Here is a 20,843-nt window from a genome sequence, read left to right on the forward strand (position 1 = left end):
GATTCAGTGTTAATCTTGTCAGAATGATGACAGATATGACATAAAGATACTATGTGTGATGAGTAAGGTTAAAGTACAGATAAAGCTTAGAATTAATTTTTAGGATTAAAGTCTTGAATTGTCGTGGAACCACACACATGCACACGCTCTAAAACCCCTGAAAGAGGACAGTTCTTCCTCGTGCTCCCTTTCTGCAGTTCAAGAGAGGTGAGTTTGGTAATGTGGTGCAGCCTTATTTTGAGAAACACAGACACAACCAATGACAACAAGTCAGAATGATGGTTGTCGATGCCAAACTGAGTCTCCTCAATGTGTTCCCCAAGCAGAAAAACATCCTCTGTTCCAATCTCCTCCCGGACGATGTCTGTGACTGTCGACACCTTAGGAGCTGGCATTGGTGAAGCTTGGCGGATCACCCTCTCTGCAGCACTCAGCACCTTATTAAAATAATAATTTAAAAAAATACATTATAATTTATATAGTGCTTTACACAGGTGAGACACCACACCGAACCATCAGGCGGCGGAAGATGGCCTGGAAGTGCCGATGGATTGTTATTCCAGCCTCCTTATATGGAAAACAGGCACACAATACATACATTACTCACAAGACATAAAGATATTCATTAGGTATATTTTCAAAATTGTAATTAAAAGAACACCAACCCTACCTGACGCTCTGATTGAATTAAATAGGAGCTCCAAGTGATCTTGGCTGAACCTGTAGGTGAGCACATACCGCTGAACTAAATAATAAGCTTGTTTGAAAACCATTCTACTATCAGATGTTCTGTTGCCTTTATTTTAAGTGGGGTGGGTATGAGACATGAGAGGTAACTTACTTTTGTTAGGGTGAATTACACGTGAATAATACACAGTGTTGGGCAAGTTACTTGGAAATTGCAGTGAGCTAAGCTATTAGTTACTCTCATGAATAAAGCTTCACTACACAAAAGCTACCACCCAGTCAAATGGAGCAAGCTAAGTAACACAAACACAGCAGTAGGCTAGTTCATTACATAGGAAGCTACTTTAAGTTGTGCTAATTTCACATGACAAGAAAAGTAGCTTGTGTGGCCAAGCTACTTGGTAAATAAAGGAGTTACTACTACTGAAAAGTTACTTGATTCTGAAAATAGTGAAGCTACCACCAAAATACTAAGTTACTAGCTAAGCTAGTACTGCCCAACAATGATAATACCGTCTTTTATTTATATAAATATATAATTAGCTAGCCAATGTTATACCAGTAATATTTGCTTTATTTCTATAATAGCATTCTTGAGTCAGTTGTAATCTAAGTCAGTGTTATAGAATATGACTTATCAAGTCTCAGTTCGCTGGGTGAACACCGGCTAGTGCCGGCTGGCAGTAAACATAGCCTAGCTCGTTGGATATACGATTTCAGTACAGTAATATCAAAGATCCTTGCTCCTTCTCAACTCTCTGGTAATATTCTAGTCACAAAATACAACCAATAATACGGTAAGGTAAATCTTACTTGTGAAAAGTAATTCCCCGAGCCCTGCTTTCGATGGTCCGCCGATTTGAGCAGGAGTATGCTGCACAGTGCTCTGGCATCGTTGCTTCTGCTGCTACGCAAATAGGAGTATGACCGGTCAAAGATGGCGGCCGTATTTCTCGCGCCCCAGCAGCCAATGCGGCGTCTACTCTTTATTATGTCTATGGTTACAACCGTATACAATAAAACACTAGATAGGAGATGTCATAGAGCCCATAGATCAGAATGGAGCAATTTGGCAGCCATCTTTCCTGGGACCTGTTCTAAACCTGCTACAATGGGAGCATGTGGTAAAAGTGTCATTTTAAGTTTTATCTATATCTTTAAAATTATTTAAATAACGACTTTCATGTATAACAAAACACATGCAGTTACTGTACTTTTCAGAATATTAACGGACAAATCAATTTGAAATAGTTTTCAATCATCTATTAATTAGCAATTAAGTAGCAAATGGCAATTGTATCTATTGTATAAAGATACAGAATAGTACTTTAACAGTGCTAATGTATATTTATGTATGATAACAATTAACTGGGATTTTACATTATAATACATGTGTACATTGTATATACATACAAATATTTTTTATTTACTGATATATTAGTAACAGTTGCTAGATAACTGAATTTATTACATAATTAGTAGCAGGGCAGAAATAGGAGTAAGTAGGCTACTTTTTTGAGGACAAAAGCTACTCAACATTGCCATCTGCTTATTATATAAAGTATATACTTGTTATATACATTTCATTTGACAAAAACATTTGTTATTACACATACCAAAAGCATGTGGACACCTGACCATCACACCTACCATCACCCCCCAAGCGGCTTGGGTACAGCTGCTTGGCCATGGAAATCCATTTTGTGAAGCTCCCTATGCTCACTTCTTGAGCTGATGTTGCTTCCAGAGGCAGTTTGGAAGTCTGTGATGAATAATGTAACAGATCACGGGCAAATTTTAAGCGTTACGTGCATTAGCACTCAGTGTACACACTCTGTGAGTTTATGTGGTGTATATAAAATTACGCATGTTGTCATATTGCTTTTCTACAATATTACTGATGCATAAAAATGTATTCTTACCGTAATGTTTGTCCTTTTTGTGGAGCAAGGTGCTGCTGCACAAAATACCCTTCTGGCCAGTGGCTTGACTTTTCTGAACTGGTCACAGTTAAGATGGCGGACCTGTTGGTACCACAGAACTATGTGTCCCATCTATTCTTTATATCTATGTCTACAATGACCTCACTTCCAGAAACTCATCTGTCCTGGGCTAGGGAGTTGACTATGTATTTTAACAGTATTGTTTACTTAATTGTTCATCAATGTGTTGAACACGCATAAAAAAAGCAGACATTGAATAATTTGCAAATTATACTTTTTTTCATAATTTCTACCAAACGAAAATGAAAAAGAATTGAACAGTAAATCATGAAGGGAATCATAACAAAAATACCTAAAGGGAACTGGAATGACAAGCATCGTAGATTCCCTTCAGTTGATCAAAGGAGACAGAAGTCTTCTAGTTATACTTCCATTAAAGTCACGTTGATTTGTTTCCAAATAATGTGTAATGATGAATATAAGGTGATATAACTGTCCACACAGATGTGTCAGGAATAAAATAGTTAGTTGTCCGTGCACACACACGCTTGCAGTAAAGTAGACTGATCAGCCATAGCATTATGACCACCTGCCTAATATTGTGTAGATCCCACTTTTGCCACAAAAACAGCCCTGACCCATCGAGGCATGGACTCCATTAGACCTCTGAAAGTGTGCTGTGGTATCTGGCACCAAGACGTTACCAGCAGATCCTTTATGTCCTGTAAGTTGCGAGGTGGGGCCTCCATGGATCGGACTTGTTTGTCTAGCACATCCCACAGATGCTCGATTGGATTGAGATCTGAGGAATGTGGAGGCCAAGTCAACACCTTGAACAACACCTGCTCAACATTCTGGATTTTCATTGTTGTGTTCCTCAAGTTCTGATGCTCACGTGCCCATTGAAAGCACTTTCGGCAGTGGACAGGGGTCAGCATGGGCGCCTTAACTGGGCTGTTCTGACACCTTTCTTTCAGTACCAGCATTAGCTTTTTTAGCAATTTTAGCTACAGTAGCTCATCTGTTGGATAGGACCACTCGGGCCAGCCTTCACTCCCCGTGTGCATCAGTGAGCCTTGGCCGCCCATTAAGCCTGTCGCAGGTTCACCGCTTTTCCTTCCTTGGACCACTTTTGAAACATACTGACCACTGCAGACCATGAACACCCCACAAGGGCTGCAGTTTTGGAAATGCTCTGTCCCAGTTGTCTAGCCATCACTTGTCAAAGTCGCTCAGATCCTTACACTTGCCCATTTTTCTTGCTTGTAACACATCAACTTTGAGGACAGAATCTTCAATTGCCGCCTAATAATATTATGGCTGATCGGTGTATGTAAATTATACAAACTGGCATCAGTGTACGTAAATTATAGAATCATATGGTTAGAATTAGTTAGAAATGTATGGGGTTAATTTTCTGCCTTTAAATATATCAAGTGAAACATCTACAGTTGAGAATAAAATATTTAATATAAAAAATATGGTATTGATTGCAAACCATAAACACAATGTCCTGTGCCAAAAATAGTTTTTTAGTAGCATGAGAACAAATTAATTCACCAGTGATTTAACATAGTCCAGACAAAACCCCAAACCTCTCACTATGCCTATAATCTTAATGTTTTGGTTATGTTACCCTGCGCTTTGTTCATTCTCTGTAAATGTTTTTCATTCATTTCAGCAGCGTACTGTCTATCACTGCTGGTTTTCTCAGAATCTAAGCAAGGTCATACCTGGTTTGTACCTAGATTGGCGATTACTTCACATTTGTTTCCTGGTTTTTACACTGAAACATACACTCACCTAAAGGATTATTAGGAACACCATACTAATACTGTGTTTGACCCCCTTTCACCTTCAGAACTGCCTTAATTCTACGTGCCATTGATTCAACAAGGTGCTGAAAGCATTCTTTAGAAATGTTGGCCCATATTGATAGGATAGCATCTTGTAATGATGGAGATTTGTGGGATGCACATCCAGGGCACGAAGCTCCCGTTCCACCACATCCAAAGATGCTCTATTGGGTTGAGATCTGGTGACTGTGGGGGCCATTTCAGTACAGTGGACTCATTGTCATGTTCAAGAAAACAATTTGAAATGATTCCAGCTTTGTGACATGGTGCATTATCCTGCTGGAAGTAGCCATCAGAGGATGGGTACACGGTGGTCATAAAGGGATGGACATGGTCAGAAACAATGCTCAGGTAGGCCGTGGCATTTAAACGATGCCCAATTGGCACTAAGGGGCCTAAAGTGTGCCAAGAAAACATCCCCCACACCATTACACCACCACCACCAGCCTGCACAATGGTAACAAGGCATGATGGATCCATGTTCTCATTCTGTTTACGCCAAATTCTGACTCTACCATCTGAATGTCTCAACAGAAATCGAGACTCATCAGACCAGGCAACATTCTTCCAGTCTTCAACTGTCCAATTTTGGTGAGCTCGTGCAAATTGTAGCCTCTTTTTCCTATTTGTAGTGGAGATGAGTGGTACCCGGTGGGGTCTTCTGCTGTTGTAGCCCATCCGCCTCAAGGTTGTGCTTGTTGTGGCTTCACAAATGCTTTGCTGCATACCTCGGTTGTAACGAGTGGTTGTTTCAGTCAAAGTTGCTCTTCTATCAGCTTGAATCAGTCGGCCCATTCTCCTCTGACCTCTAGCATCAACAAGGCATTTTCGCCCACAGGACTGCCGCATACTGGATGTTTTTCCCTTTTCACACCATTCTTTGTGAACCGTAGAAATGGTTGTGCGTGAAAATCCCAGTAACTGAGCAGATTGTGAAATACTCAAACCGGCCCGTCTGGCACTAACAACCATGACACGCTCAAAATTGCTTAAATCACCTTTCTTTCCCATTCTGACATTCAGTTTGGAGTTCAGGAGATTGTCTTGACCAGGACCACACCCCTAAATGCATTGAAGCAACTGCCATGTGATTGGATGATTAGATAATTGCATTAATGAGAAATTGAACAGGTGTTCCTAATAATCCTTTAAGTGAGTGTATACCTTATTGAAAGTCTAAATATTACATACTATATTATTTACAGTGTAAGGTGTTAATAATTGTGTTCAGTCCACTGAGGAAGGAAGGGACATCTCTTTATTTGAATTTGGGTCAGTTGGGCCGAGAGGAAGAGGTAGAAGTGTGTGTGTGTGTGTGTGAGTACTTCCTTCCTAACTTCCAGTGTGGCAGCTAGTGGAAAAAATTTCACCATTGTGTAAAGAACACTGGCAGTGATTGGAAAATAACATGTGAAAGTAAAAGGACAATGAGGAAACATATCTTAGAACATATCTTGGTAAATGACTGGTAAAGATGCAGCAGTTGTTGCCTTGCTAAGCGTGGGTCTGGCATCATACGACAACCAGGACATTGTCTTAGACCAGTTATACGGAACCTTTTATGAGGACATATATCGGACAAAGGACTAGAAAGGAATCGGTGAAGACATCTGGAAGACTGATATGTACAACTGCTTGTTTCTCACACTGTCACTGGCCGTCCTATCCACTCTCCAAGGTATGTTCAACCATTCTTGTTGTGGTTCCTGACAGTTATGGAAACGTGTGTATAACTTTTGCTCATACACAAGATGGCCTGATATCTAAAACGTCTGTACAGGTTGTGGTTTAAGGTCAGAAAGAGAGAAAATGTAGTTGTTTAAAAAGTTTACTATCAATTGATAGTAATTTCAGTAGCTAGTAAATTCTGTAGCTGAGGTCCCACTCTGGTCTCTGAGATAAGAAACTTCCAACCATGTAGTTTAAATATCTTACAGTATTTACTTTCTTTTTTGTTTCGTTCCCTCAGGTAATAATGCAGAGGAATGTGTGACTTCAGTCTTGGCAAAGAGACTTTCAGTTAAAGTACCAGAGGGGGGCAGTCTTTCTCTCTCCTGTATTGTTCAACACTGTGGGAATGGTGGCTGGACAGGGGGGTGGGGCCTGTCCACTGGGGGGCAGTTCCTTCTTGTTTGTCCCTCTCCAAGGCATCATCTCTCCAACTCCACATTGACAACCAATAGAACCCACCTGCACATGGACATCCTCAACGTCAACCAATCAGATTGTGGAATGTACCAGTGCCAGATCACCTGGTTTGATGGGCAAATCAGTGTTGGACATATGACATCTGTGAACATCACTGCTGGTAGATATGTTAACCTCAATGAAATTAATGTACACTTTGTCTTTGCATTGTTCATGCTTTGTAATATATTTTCCCCAAATTGAATTCAGTCACAGAATATGACCCTATTCCCAGTTGACAGGAAACCTACAGATGCCATGTTGTAATTTGATCATCCCATAGCAGATACCCTTACTGTATACTGTGAAACACAAATCATTATGTACCCTAGGTTTAAAAGGGTTTAAAAGCATCTAATCTGCTTTTTAACATTTGTGATTTGATTTGCCGTAGTGAAAAATGTAACAACCCCTACAAAAAATTTCCATTAATAGCAATGAAAATCCTTGTTGATCCAGGGTTATTTTCCTATTGTGTGAAACTAGGTAAAAATAACATATCACCTGTAGACAAGCACAGTAAGGATATGTGTTGACATTGATTGGCTGTAGTGTTTTTCTGTAGCCCCACAACCAGGCCCTCCGGAGAGGAAGTTGTACTACAGGGTGGCAGTGTATTTCAGCGCCTGTCTGGTTATTACCCTGGCTCTGGTTCTTGCGTGCAATATCAGGCCAAAGGTCCCATCTCAGCACCGGCTACAGCCCCCACCAGTACCACCACGCTCCCAGAGTGTACGTATGGCCCAACCCGGTAAGACGTCACTTCTCTTCATCGATACAGTTATATAATATAGTATGGTCGGTAGCACACACTGCTTCTTTAAAGGGGGCACTGTGTAGAATCCTGCCTCCAAACAATAACACAACTTACGTCTTCCACTGTGAGTGTCGAAAGCTAGTACAACGAGATTACAACTCAATGCAAACTGATAGACAGATAGACTGATAGGCTGGCAAGAAAGTTTAAATGTTGAATATCAATGGCACTCACATACATTTAGTAGAACATTTTTATTTGAAACATTAGCTCCAAGCATCGACTACAAATGTTTAGGCCTACTGGTAATGTTTGCTTGTATATATGCTAGTATTGCAGTAAAAAATCTTACATATTGACCCTTTAAGTCCAATGCTAATTTTCTGTATCTATGAATGCAATTCTTGATTCTGGTCTTTACTTTGTAGCCATGCCCCAGCCTGTACCAAAGACAGAGGTGAGTCTTTAAATAATGGCTACTGAATGCCTTTCATCTTCCTAACCTGCTCCTTCATCTTTTTTACATCCTTGACCTTTTTCCTTTCCTTCCCCCTATCCTTTAACTTCTCCTCTTTCCTTTCCATCCTTCCCACTACCCTTTACATTCTCCTCTTCCCTTTCCTTCCGTCCTTCTACCCTTTACATTCTCCATCTCCCTAATCCATTCCCGATCCTTTAACCTTTTCTCCATAACTTTCCATACCATCTTTCTACCATCATGCTTCTTCAGGCTAACCTGGATGTTTCTTCTTTCAGTTGGTCTATGCAGCCATTTCTAAGGACAGGCTTGGACAGCAGAATCCTAATCTTCAACGACAAACTGAGCCACCCATAATCTACTCCTCCCTCCGCTTCACCTGACACTGTTGAATGTAGAATGGACAGAGTATGTCCAGTCAGGCTTTTACTGTGTGGCAACCTTAATCAAACTATTCTTTTAGCTCAACAAAAGCAAATACAATGCAGTAAAAAGGAAACACTTTCTGAATTTGTCTCAACAAAATGTTATTTGACAAAACATTAGGAGTGCATAAGCTCCAGTATTGTACCTAACCAAGAAGAAAATCCCTCCACTCACTTGATGAGTGATGCCATTTGAAAATCTTCTGTACATTTCACCTTCATGTTCAGTAATTTAAATAATGTATGAAACTTTTTTACAACTGTAAATATAACTGTAGTTCCTGGGATCTATTGTCTCTGCCCTGTGTTGAAACAATAACAGTATTTTCTTATGTTCACTAAAAATTATATTAATACAAATACAAACTTTATATTACAAAAGTAGACCAACTTGTCTTAAAGTTTGGCTTTAAAGAATGTTCCAAGTAAAACAGACATGGGCTCAAATAGCACAAGATCTTTCAAATATTTGTTTGACTACTCTTAAGTGGCCATTAAGCCAGTCTGACTCAGTCATGCACAAGTATTTAAAAATATTTAATTGTATTTAAACCCAGACCAAAATTATTTTCTTCCCTAGACAATAACCACACATGAACAACCAGATGTGTTCAGGTAACATCTATATTCCTTTCTGTGTGGTTATTAAATAAATCAGGCAAAACAGCACAAACTGACACAAAATAACAACATTTTATTTTATAATAAATTCTTAATGGCACATTACATAACGAAATATACATATACATGTGTAGGCTCTTTAAATTAACTTATTTGTATTTACCTCTTTTATTAATTCACTCTGCAATTACATTTTTACATGACATCAATAGCAAAAGATAAAATCAATAAATTATGGCCTTATTAACAGAGAATAGGCTAAGGACACTCGTCGATGTCCTCTGCAAATAAAAAAAGACAACTACTTCCTAATTTTCTGCCCCCTGCTCAACATTCTGGATTTTCATTGTGTCACATGACAGAACTCCACTGACAAATATTCCAGTAATAGGAATGAATCTCTATACATCTATAGTACACAAGCAATCTCCAAAACTTTATAAATATAGTTGACTGTATTGGTCATATTAATGGAGATCATTAACATTTTGAAGCATTTCTGGGTTACACTAGTTCAAATTCTGATAGCTCACAACAAGGTAAAGTGATAATATGTTTTGGAACAACAATGCACTAACTATTGTTCTTCATTTGGGTAACATCAACTGGTTTTGCAGCTTGCTTCTACTTAAGACTGAAAAATGTAACATAAAAACCACAAAGCAGAAAATAAGATGTACATAACATTTAATAAATTATCATCTGGCCAATTATTTATTTTAGTATAAATGTACTGTTTGTGGGAGAAAAAAATATTGCGAAATTAATAAATATTTTAAATGATTTACATGGACGATTCTGCATGTCAATTATTTAAATGGACATAAAACCACTGGTTGAAAAACAATTGGATGATGATGTATGAAGATGTGAAAAGCAGAACTGGGTTAAAATCACCTTTGTTGAAAAGGTGAAACCTACTGTACTTCAGTTCTGTTTAGATTAAACTCTTGAAAAACATTTACGTGATTAACATGATTTCATCAGACACCCACAGCCGTACATAAGCCCAATAAACCAAATCCAAACTTCTATGCTCAACCTCTCACACAGTGAGAAACACATGAAAGGTGAAACGGCTTTAGATAGATTGCAAGGCATGACTTTGGCTGAATTAAAATCGTGAAAGAGCAATTTTTTTTTCTCCATGTGAGCAAAAGGGAAAGAGAATGAATGCACTGCAGTGAGAACTCGTTGTCAGACAATAGCGGAACTGTCCCCAGACAGACATGCTGGGGTAAAGGTAAGAGAGACATTCTCCTGGTTACTAACTTCCTTCCCCGAACAACAGTACCACAACCTACATCGCAATGAATCTATATCAAGGATGAATCGCCCAGTATGCAGCTGTCGAGAGTATGAGAGGACACACAATCGCTGTGATCTGAGAGAAAAAGTAACTTTTTACCATTGTTTACCATATCAAGGATGAATGCTGTTAAGCTTTGCCTGCTCTAGAATCTATTTTGATGTTACGGATGGTTACTTTAATCAGGCCAGTGGCTAGTAATGATGTGGTGTGATCTCTGGTGTTAACAAGACATCACACTGACCTCGCTGATGTGAGGTCTTTCTGTAGTAGAAATGAAGGAGAAGAAAAAGTGATGAAGGGAGCAAGGGAAAGAGCATAGGGATAAAAGGGGGACAGAGGGGAAAAGATAGAGATGGAGAGACTGACGTTCAATAGAAAAAGAGAGATGGAGAGATTGATGTTCAATAGAAAAAGAGGGAGAGAGAGAAATGCAGGGAAAGAGACAATAAACAGAGAGAAAGGGATGGAGGGAGATTCTGGGAGAGAGAGAATAGAGAAAGAGATATGAAGACAGAGAAAGGGGGAAAGAGATTAAAGAGAGAAGGAGAGAGATAGAGGGAGAATAAAGGGAGAGAGACACATCAAGCAACCTCTGTCTCCCAACTCTGTTCAGACTCACTGCATCCTCTTTCCTAACCAATTTAGCAGATGCCCATGTTGGTGCTGAGGCCTAGCTGGTCCACTTCAGTCTCTTCAGTGATCATGTTAGTAATATTTTATAATTCCTTTGTGATCCATAGTTGATGTTGATTGCTCCACCAGCTAGTGTTGTCCCTTTTTTCACTATCCAGATTTCTACTCGGACTGCAATAGAGAATAAGAAAATGTAACTCCTCACCACCATTATCATCACCATTATCATCATTATGATGGTCAAAGTTGACTTCATCATCGTCGTCATCACCATCATTATCATTATGATTGTCAAAGTTGTCATCATCGTCGTCATCACCATCATTATCATTATGATTGTCAAAGTTGTCATCATCATCGTCGTCATCATTATCATTATGATGGTCAAAGTTGACTTCATCATCGTCGTCATCACCATCATTATCATTATGATTGTCAAAGTTGTCATCATCGTTGTCATCACCATCATTATCATTGGGGTCTTGGAATGAAAATCTTTCTTAATTTATACCATCCACAATCATCCATCTATAGTTATCCATCAATCATATTCACCCCAATTAAATAAAAGCCTACCCTTCTCTTAGTTTTCTAACCACCCACTGACCCATCCAAAACCCCACTTTCCCATCAGTCATCTCTCGTTCTCACTGTTAGGTGACTGTGACTTACTGGTGTGGAGTGGCTGAGCTTGTCAAAGCGAAACTTCAGGTTTGACTTGGGGGATGTCTTACTCTTCACATCTAAAGGGGAACAGGGATCAAGGCTCTGTTTACAGAGGCCTACAATCAATGTCATTCATACATTGTGGACAAAGACAGATAGGTTCAGGTGGAGCGTGTTGGGTTAGGGTGATGTCAGGTGTGTTGGGGTGGGGTCAGGTGGGTTGGGGTGGGGTTAGGTGGGTTGGGGTGGGGTGGGGTTAGGTGAAGCGTGTCACGTTAGGGTATGGTCAGGTGGGTTGGGGTGGGGTGGGGTCAGGTGGGTTAGGGTGGGGTCAGGTGAAGTGTGTCGGGTTACGGTGAGGTCAGGTAGGTTAGGATGGGATCGGGTGAGGTCAGGTAGGTTAGGGTGGGATCAGTTGAGTTAGGGTGGGGTCGGGTGTCGGGTTAGGGCGGGTGTTTACCTGTGGGACTGCGACACATGATAAGGGGTGTGGCCAAGCCTTGGCTCTCCACGCTGAGGGAAGGGTATTGGTTGGACATGGACGTAGATGCTGTGGATGGTTGACTGCCCTGGGACGATGACAAGGAAAAGGACGAGGAGGAGAGGAAGGAAAGAAGACGTAGATGAGGAATGGATGAGTGCTTGTCATTCTGACGCCAACAGACTACAGCTACTGTTGCTTGGCCAACACCTCAGATGGCTGGTTTATAGAAATATTCTGTCCTTGAGCAAGGCACTCAACCCCAAAATGGACCCACATTCCTCAATCTAATGTTTGACACAGAGAGAGTGACAGACATCATTCTGTGTTGAATCACTGGCTGTCATGATTTGGTATCATCTCTAGTCATGCGCTCAGTGCAGCCAAATCATCTCTGGTCATTCTGATTGGGTAATGTTTTGCAGCTTCATGCTTCAATGCTAAAGCAGACATATGTTTTGTATGCAGTTCAATGTGTTGGGCACTACGGGCCTATGATCCAGCTGCCCAGACACCCAACAAAGTCCTTCCCCCATCCTTCTGCCTCAGTATTCCCTCATCCTCTATACTCCTATTATCGCTATATTTCCTCTTCCTCTATACTTCTACTTCCTCTATATTCCCTCTGCCTCTATAATCCCACTGTCTCTGTATTCCCGCTGTCTTTATACTCCCCATGCCTCTATATTCCCTCTGCCTCTATACTCACTCTGTCTTTATACTCCCTCTGCCTATGTATTCCCTCTTCTATACTAATTTCTTACTCTATTCTCCTAGGCTCTCACAGTGTCCAGCTCCTCAAGGACCTCTGCCTCTATTCCCCCAGGCTCTCACAGTGTCCAGCTACTCCAGGACCTCTGACTCTATTCCCCCTGCCTCTATTCACCCAGGCTCTAACAGTGTCCAGTTCCTCAAGGACCTCTGCCTCTATTCCCCCAGGCTCTCACAGTGTCCAGCTACTCCAGGACCTCTGACTCTATTCGCCCTGCCTCTATTCTGCCAGGCTCTCACAGTGTCCAGCTCCTCCAGGACATCTGCCTCTATTCCCCTAGGCTCTCACAGTGTCCAGCTCCTCCAGGACATCTGCCTCTATTCCCCCCGCCTCTATTCCCCTAGGCTCTCACAGTGTCCAGCTCCTCCAGGACCTCTGCCTCCCCGGTTGTGCTGCTAAAGCTGCTGGTGCTGGATGAGGAACGGGAAATGTTGGGTCTAATGCTGCTGCAGTCCTTCAGTTTGGTAAATGGCCTGGTGAGGAGAGGAGGAGAGAGGAAGAGGAGAGAGGAAGAGGAGAGAGGAGGAGGGCAGTACAGGAGGACAGGATTGGAATAGGAAAAAAGGCACCCACAATCAAGTTGTACGTTGTCTATTATAAACCGGGTGGTTCGAATATGAATGTTTATAGGCTTTTGAGACCAAATTCCACGGGTTAGACATCACATCATTTTGAAAGTGCTTCTCATTACAGGAAAAATGTCAAAGCGCTTGGAAAAGCCTCCCTGCCAGTCCGATTTTGACAACTCCGAAGCCATTGACTCTGGTTGTAGAATGAGATGTTTTTTGAGTTTTTGAGCTCTCCACTCTCTCAGAATAATGACAGCAGGCTGCTCAATAATTTGGGAAACCTCTTGAGAGATGAAATCTTCAACAGCAAAAAAGTGGCTGGTGTATTCCAATGAAAATTCAAGGAATCGCTAGGAACCTTCAAAAATCCTGACATAACTGATATACACTGTACATATTTATACATATATTTAACAATTAAAAACTAAAAAGTTACTGAAAAAATGTCCATTAACAAAATACAGGATCTCTCCATCTAGGCAGCCTCACTGCGCCATGGCAACCACGGAACCATGCACTGGGTACTGTCAATATATTTGGTGCTTATATGTTTTGTCTATGTATGGTGTGTTGATACATGCTGCATGTTTATATTTAGTCTCACCTCTCCTTGTTAGGGCAGGTCTCCGGCGAGCTGGGGTTGGACGTCGTCTCTGACCTCCCGTCCTGTGTCAGTGGGCAGATGTCTGGGTTCTTTTGGTCACTGCACAAACGTATGGACCAAGTTAGCAGGGAGAACCCATACACATTTCTGGCCCGGTTAATGGATATTCTAGTCCTAGATGTGTCTGTCCAGTACAGGACCTGCTGACCTTCGTGTGTGCTTGTCCGAGGGGCTCTCGGTGCTGGAGTGAAGGCGAGGGAAAAGGCCAGAACGACGCTTTACTGGGCTCTTCAGAGGAGACTTAGCTAACAGCACTGGAGGCTGGAGAGAGAGCAACAGCACTTTATTACCATACTTCACATTGTTGCAACAGTACATGTTGACCTAATATGTCTCATGTTTTATCCACCTTTGGCATTTATATTTATTTATATTATTTTTATAGGTTTTTTTATAATTAACCAAATGCAAGTATTTGTATATTAATAAGCATCTGATAGCTCTCCCCACCATTCACATGTTGATAATATGGAGATTGTATGATCCTTATCATGAACAGAAGTGAGCATGTGGCCCAGCGACTCTGCTACCGAGAGTCATCCAGCCTCCTGCCCCCCTGGCTCACCGTGAAAGTGCTCTTGGTACACTCGGCACTTTGGGGCAGCCCTCCTCCACTCAGGCTGGCTGGCACGCCTCCTCCCACCCCTGGGCTGCGGTGACGGTGGGCTCCCACCATGGTCTCCATGGAGTGGCTCCGAACACGCATCGCGCGCTAGGGCGGCGGAGACAGAGGAGGTGGCCGAAAAAGAGAAGGGGGTGGAGACAGAGGACCGGGGAAGGGTTGAAACAACGGAGGAAGATGAGAAATAAGGACTTGTTACAGAATGTCAAAGAGGGCTATGAAATAGAAAGCGTCCGACGTCGACAACCAGAACATAAATGTAATCCCATGTCTCACTGTAATCAAGTCAGGCAATGTGATCATGAAACGCAATGCCTTTAAGGGGCTTATTTGTCATCATTTTGCAGTGTACTAATTATCATAAGCTGACCAACCACATTATCAAATGACCTTTGTCCATGAAAAACACTGAGCATAGTTAGAGTACAGCAGCCTCTTCTCAATATGTCTCCTTCTTAACATGTATACCTAGGTATCTATTTCTTAACATGTATCTCTAGGTACCTCCTCAACATGTACCTCTAGGTATCTCCTCAACATGTCCCTCTAGGTATCTGTTTCTTAACATGTATCTCTAGATAGCTCCTTCTTAACATGTATCTCCAGGTATATCTTTCTTAACATGTATCTCCAAGGCTTCTAGGTTGTGGGGTATTTTCATCTGGTGGTAGTCAGATCATTAAGCTTCTGACCAAATAACACAAGATTCTCATTCTGGGTTAAACATTACATGTGTATAATGGGTGGTTTTATTGTTTTCTGTTGGTAATGTGGTATCAGTAACTGATATCGACCAACTCAGACTTAAGTTCATGTGAAATATCAACACTGCTGTTACCCAACACAAACTCTCAGGAGATGACAAACATCCATTCAGAAAGGCAGGCCCAGTTCCACGGGGGAGCAAAAGGGGGCATTGCCCCCTCAGGTAACAAGTTGTGCCCCCTCAGTTATGTTTCCCCATATACATAGCTGATCGTGGATGAGTCCGATCATCACAGTCAACACGTTGCGATCATCATAGACCAACAAGTTTAGATCGCCTTTACATCCGTATATACATTTCTAAATGTTTTCGTCTGGGGGGTGCCCGCGGTGATTAGACATGCCCCCCCCCTCATTTATACAAAATGCACCCTCAGTCATGTGATCCTGGTGCCGGCCCTGCTGAAAGGTCCAGCGGAGGGCAGTGAAATCACAGAGATAATGACTGCAATGTTACATAAGATAATGTACTGTGAACTTGGCCTCTATTTAAGTTCACTTATATTGTACAGCGAGTAAAAACATGGTTTATGACAACCTTCCATCACCAGAAGACTGTTCCAAGTGAGACAGGGATGTTACTCTCAAGGGCATAAAACACAACAAACAACAGCAAATTAACAGTTTATTGAGTAAGTTAGTTTTAATGTTTGGTAATGCCTTCTGTATTGGAAATGCTTGGTTGTGGTTCTCAGTCAGTGTAATACAGTAACAGTGACAAGAGGTGATACACAGCCACTGCTGTTGTAGCGATGAGCACAGCGCCCCTAGTGGTCGTAGGAGTGTCATGCAACCCACGCCACACTGCCTGTGGACACAGTGAGACACCATGGGATCAGAAAGAGAGATGGGGGGGTAGAATGCACAGCCCTTAAACTCAATTAACAGTAGCTCAGAGGAAGAAAGAGAGAGAACAAGACAGAGAGGGCTAGATGGATGGACAAACATCGAAAGATGGAGAACAGAGAGGCAGAGTGAGACATGCGCACACAGACAGCTTGAAGAGGAATAAAAGACAACTTGATGAAAAATAAAAGAGAGACTGACTGAAACACACACAGAGAGAGAGAGAGAGAGAGAAAGAGTTGCAAAGAGAGACAGACTGAGACAGATAAATTGAGAGGACATAAAAGAGAGATAGACATAAATGAAACTTAATTAACGGAGACAGAAATACAGGGAAAGATGGAAACAACATAAATGGAGAAATACAGTTACATAATAAAAGGGTTCTTTGGCTGCCTGTGTAGGGTCCATGGAGAAACCCCAAAAAAAGGTTAACCGACAGGGACAGTAGCCAAACCCTTTTGGTTTCTATAATTTCTGAGAGTGTAAACGGGTGTAAGGGAGGCCTTGGTATTAAATGATGTGAGGAAGATGGTGTTGAAGAGTCACCTTGAAGGACTCAAGCAGACCTCCATGACCTCCATTCTCCAGTTTGTCATCCTCCCCCGCCTGGCCCAGGCCCATGGTAACCTGGGTCTGTCTGTGGAGCTCATCGTGAAGGTTATCCAGCAGCGCTGCACGTGTCCGGCCCTACAGACACACACACACACACACAGAGAGACACACACGGAACAACGACACCATTTAGGGAGCGCTAATAGAGGTTGTGTGTTTAGGCGATGTGCAAATTACAAGCATCTCAAGTGGTCGGCCTCTCTCACCTCTAGCTTGGCAAACTTGTCAGACTTGTAGCAGGCATTCTCTGCATTGATCAACTTCGTCAGCAGGAAGTCACGGAACTCAGGACCCTGGGGAGAGACGAGGGGGGGGAGTGACTTTCAACAGTGCCACATTCATCACCGCCTGGTTCTCTGGAGTAGACGGGACAAAGAGGACTGACAGCTTTCTCATCAAACTTTAACTATTAAAACAAACCCTCTCAATCCATCTCCCCCTTTTTTCTTCCATATCTTTCTTTCATCAAACATCTCCAACTCTGTATATTTTCTGTATTTCTCCTACCTTCTTGAAGACTGCTGGATTTGGGAGAGGAGGGCCAAACATAGGTACGTCCTCCCTGGCTGTAACTGACACCTGCAGGCACAGAGCAGTTTGTGTCTCACAGAGAAAACCTGGCATAGGATGTTTCACACCCACTTATGCTTCACATGCAACACCTATTCATTCATCCCTACATCACATACGACACCTATTCATTCATCCCTGCTTCACACGCAACACCTATTCATTCATCCCTGCTTCACACGCAACACCTATTCATTCATCCCTCAACACGCTGCTCCTATTCATTCATCCCTCCTTCACACACGACACCTATTCATTCATCCCTCCTTCACACACGACACCTATTCATTCATCCCTCCTTCACACATGACACCTATTCATTCATCCCTCCTTCACACATGACACCTATTCATTCATCCCTCCTTCACACACGACACCTATTCATTCATCCCTCCTTCACACACGACACCTATTCATTCATCCCTCCTTCACACATGACACCTATTCATTCATCCCTCCTTCACACATGACACCTATTCATTCATCCCTCCTTCACACACGACACCTATTCATTCATCCCTCCTTCACACATGACACCTATTCATTCATCCCTCCTTCACACACGACACCTATTCATTCATCCCTCCTTCACACATGACACCTATTCATTCATCCCTCCTTCACACACGACACCTATTCATCCATCTCTCCTTCACACACGACACCTATTCATTCAAATGAATACCTTCATACATTTATTTATACTTAATTCATTTATTAATCCACATCATGCATTCAGCTATGACCTTGTATGTTACGTGTTCCGTGCACGGGTTCTCCACCTGCACCAGGACATATGCATGCAGAAAGTTGGAGGCGATCATATCAGGCACAAAGGGTGTGGCCTCTTCCTGGAAGACAGCAGCCACGATGTCATTTCCTATATGCCTCTTCCGCTGGAGCTGAGAGACAAAAATACAGGTCAGCAAACAGTGCAGCACTGCAGCACACACACCCACACACACATCCACACACACACACCCACACACACATCCACACACACACACCCACACGCCCACACACCCACACGGCCGCACACACCCACACACACACATCCACACACACCAACACACACCAACACACACAACCACACACACATCCACACACACCAACACACACAACCACACACACATCCACACACACCAACACACACAACCACACACAGACACACCAACACACACACCAACACACACAACCACACACCCACAGACACACCCACCCACACCCATACACACACCCAGACACACACCCGCACGCATGCACGCACACACACACACACACTGCCACACACACACACAATCCACAACTTCTTTACTGAGCTGCGTGTGACGTAGTGTCTGTGTTCAGATACCTGCTGAACGTCTCCCTCTGTGAAGGGGAGTTTAGTGGAAACGTGGAACATAATCTCCCTCTGTCTGAATACCGTGTAGATGGACTCACAGCCCGTCTGACCGTGAGATACATCCAGACCGCCACGGAACCTAGCAACGCCGTGACAACACAACCATGACCTTCCAGACTCCCGGCCTTATTCATGCTGAATGGCAACAAGATGGCAGTATTTTTCAATGCTGTAATTATATCCATCCACCCTCTTTCGTTCTCTCTCTTTCACTCTCTCTCTCTCTCGCTCTCTCTATAATTCTCTCGTCCTCCCTCTCGCCCTTAAGCCCCTATCTCTCTTTTTCTCCATCTGTATTTCTCTGTCATTCTATTTCTCAATATATATCGCTCTCTGTCTGTCTGTCTCTCTCTGTCTCTCTCTTTCTGGCTCTTTTTCTCTCTTTCTCAATCTCTCACTTTTCTCTCTGTCTCTCTGTCTCCTGTCTGTCTCACTCTCAGGTTCAAATCAATTTTAAAGGCCTTTATTGGCAGGGGAAACATTGATTTGCATTGCAAAAGCAAGGGCTAAGAAACATAACTGACAACAGTAAAAACAAAAACAAAATTAAAACTGAGTGAACCACCTGAAAGTCATTTTTAGTTTTATATTATCAGCGATTAACGGTATCGTAAAAATGGGAAATAAAATACTTAGATAAATATTGTTAGGGATCAGATGTTCCAGCTGGGATTGTACATTGTGAGATTTTGCCTAACAGATATGGGACTTTATTCATGTACCATTTCAATTTAATGTTTTTGTGTGTCAGCTTGATCTGAGGAAAATATGTGGTTCTTAGGTGGTCATGAATTTGGCACAAAGGTAGGAGGTGCAGCGGAAGGTTTTTCTTAATTTTGGGTACAGAGAGAGTCTGAAGGATTAAAATGTTTTAATATGCACTGTATTTATGATGGTCTCTCACCCTTTAAAGTCATGCAGCTCAATGTGGTCTCCCAGAATACTGAGAAACTCTTGGAATGCTGGCGTCTCCTCATTGTTCCCAAACAACTCCTCCTCTGATGTCTACGATGGAGGGATGAGAAATAGAAGAGGAAACAAGAACATTGAAATGGAGAGATCTTACTCCTTAATTTAAAGATCCAAGTACTATTGCCAAATCCTTACAATGTAGCCTGAAGGAGTATAATAAATAGCAGGGATTGATAAGGAAGAAACTGAAAAATGCGTTTGACAACAGGAAACCCACTGATTACACTCACCTGACCAAACTTCTGGTAGATGACACCAAACTTAAAGGTGTTGTTCACTTCATGTTCGTCGTAGCCGACTATCAACTGAGAGGCCTGAAACCAAAACAACAAAACAACACAAAGAAGTGTTTTTAAGGACTTTTAAATACAGTATATATACTGTATGTTATAAATGTAATATCTGGAGAGGTCCACATTGAGTTTATTAGGCATCAAATTACCATAAACGTGCTAAACTAGGGAGGGACTAACAAAATAGTTATTTACGTTTACCATAGGAGAAATTCTATCGCTTACCTAGCATAGAGCAGTGGCTTACCAAGAAGCTTTACTATCCAGATTACCTCTGAAATATGATGAACAGCTTCTGGATCAGGTTAACATTTAGCACAGCCTATACAATTTTGATTAATACATCCACTGGGAAACTTCAATTATATTTCCTCTTCACTGAGGAATAAAAACAGTACAAGTAAAAGTACTATAATGTAATTTGTCAATATATACTTGTCAGGTGTTTTTTATTCTCCCATGAAATAATCTGGACTCTATTTCGGTGCAAATTGCTGCATTCTCCATAGAAATGGAACTAGTGGAAACTTCTTTGGAAACTGCTTTTAATGTGATCCCGATTCAGATTTTGTGTAGGCGTAGAAGAGCCCGACATAGACAGAGAAGACTCACTCTTGGGTACAGGACAGGGTTGAACTTCAGGCCAGTCACGTCATCACAGAGAAGCTGAAATACAAGCAGACAAGAGAGACAGACATGACAAGGAC

The 20,843-nt window shown here is 42.0% G+C and overlaps 2 protein-coding genes across 10 annotated transcripts in view; one reads left to right on the plus strand and one right to left on the minus strand.

Annotated features, from left to right (window-relative positions):
• The first annotated feature begins 5,860 nt into the window (after positions 1-5,860).
• On the plus strand, positions 5,861-8,418 carry si:dkey-52l18.4. Of its 2 annotated transcripts, none has more exons than XM_010893776.3 (5): positions 5,861-6,164; positions 6,456-6,794; positions 7,226-7,424; positions 7,859-7,887; positions 8,187-8,418. In XM_010893776.3, exons 1-5 carry the CDS (start codon positions 6,110-6,112, stop codon positions 8,207-8,209), a joined length of 645 nt encoding a protein of 214 aa, XP_010892078.1. In that variant the 5' UTR covers positions 5,861-6,109; the 3' UTR covers positions 8,210-8,418. The 2 variants fall into 2 exon arrangements, with proteins under 2 accessions (XP_010892078.1, XP_010892077.1); XM_010893775.3 differs by having other exon boundaries at positions 7,239-7,424.
• Positions 8,419-10,755: 2,337 nt separating this feature from the next.
• Positions 10,756-20,843, minus strand: part of rap1gap2a (RAP1 GTPase activating protein 2a) — an 81,313-nt gene continuing 71,225 nt past the window's right edge. For all 8 annotated transcript variants that reach the window (XM_010893780.4, XM_010893779.3, XM_010893778.4 and 5 more), the window contains 15 exons: positions 20,749-20,802; positions 20,074-20,157; positions 19,776-19,876; positions 18,821-18,950; positions 18,216-18,371; positions 17,407-17,478; positions 17,106-17,192; positions 16,834-16,974; positions 14,617-14,763; positions 14,200-14,312; positions 13,992-14,090; positions 13,171-13,291; positions 12,026-12,134; positions 11,572-11,642; positions 10,756-11,070 (listed from right to left, as the gene is read on the minus strand). In XM_010893780.4, coding sequence (XP_010892082.1) covers positions 11,062-11,070; positions 11,572-11,642; positions 12,026-12,134; positions 13,171-13,291; positions 13,992-14,090; positions 14,200-14,312; positions 14,617-14,763; positions 16,834-16,974; positions 17,106-17,192; positions 17,407-17,478; positions 18,216-18,371; positions 18,821-18,950; positions 19,776-19,876; positions 20,074-20,157; positions 20,749-20,802 — 1,494 coding nt within the window. In that variant the 3' untranslated portion in view covers positions 10,756-11,061. The remainder of the gene's footprint in view (positions 11,071-11,571; positions 11,643-12,025; positions 12,135-13,170; positions 13,292-13,991; positions 14,091-14,199; positions 14,313-14,616; positions 14,764-16,833; positions 16,975-17,105; positions 17,193-17,406; positions 17,479-18,215; positions 18,372-18,820; positions 18,951-19,775; positions 19,877-20,073; positions 20,158-20,748; positions 20,803-20,843) is intronic.

This window comes from Esox lucius, chromosome 1 (genome assembly GCF_011004845.1).
Source record: "Esox lucius isolate fEsoLuc1 chromosome 1, fEsoLuc1.pri, whole genome shotgun sequence".
Classification (NCBI taxonomy): Eukaryota; Metazoa; Chordata; class Actinopteri; order Esociformes; family Esocidae; genus Esox; species Esox lucius.

Coding starts and splice junctions, on each gene's coding strand:
- si:dkey-52l18.4 (XM_010893775.3), top strand. CDS start 6,110: ATGTACAACTGCTTGTTTCTCACACTGTCACTGGCCGTCCTATCCACT. Junction 7,425..7,858: donor TGTACGTATGGCCCAACCCG/GTAAGACGTCAC, acceptor TTTACTTTGTAG/CCATGCCCCAGCCTGTACCA. Junction 7,888..8,186: donor AGCCTGTACCAAAGACAGAG/GTGAGTCTTTAA, acceptor TTCTTCTTTCAG/TTGGTCTATGCAGCCATTTC.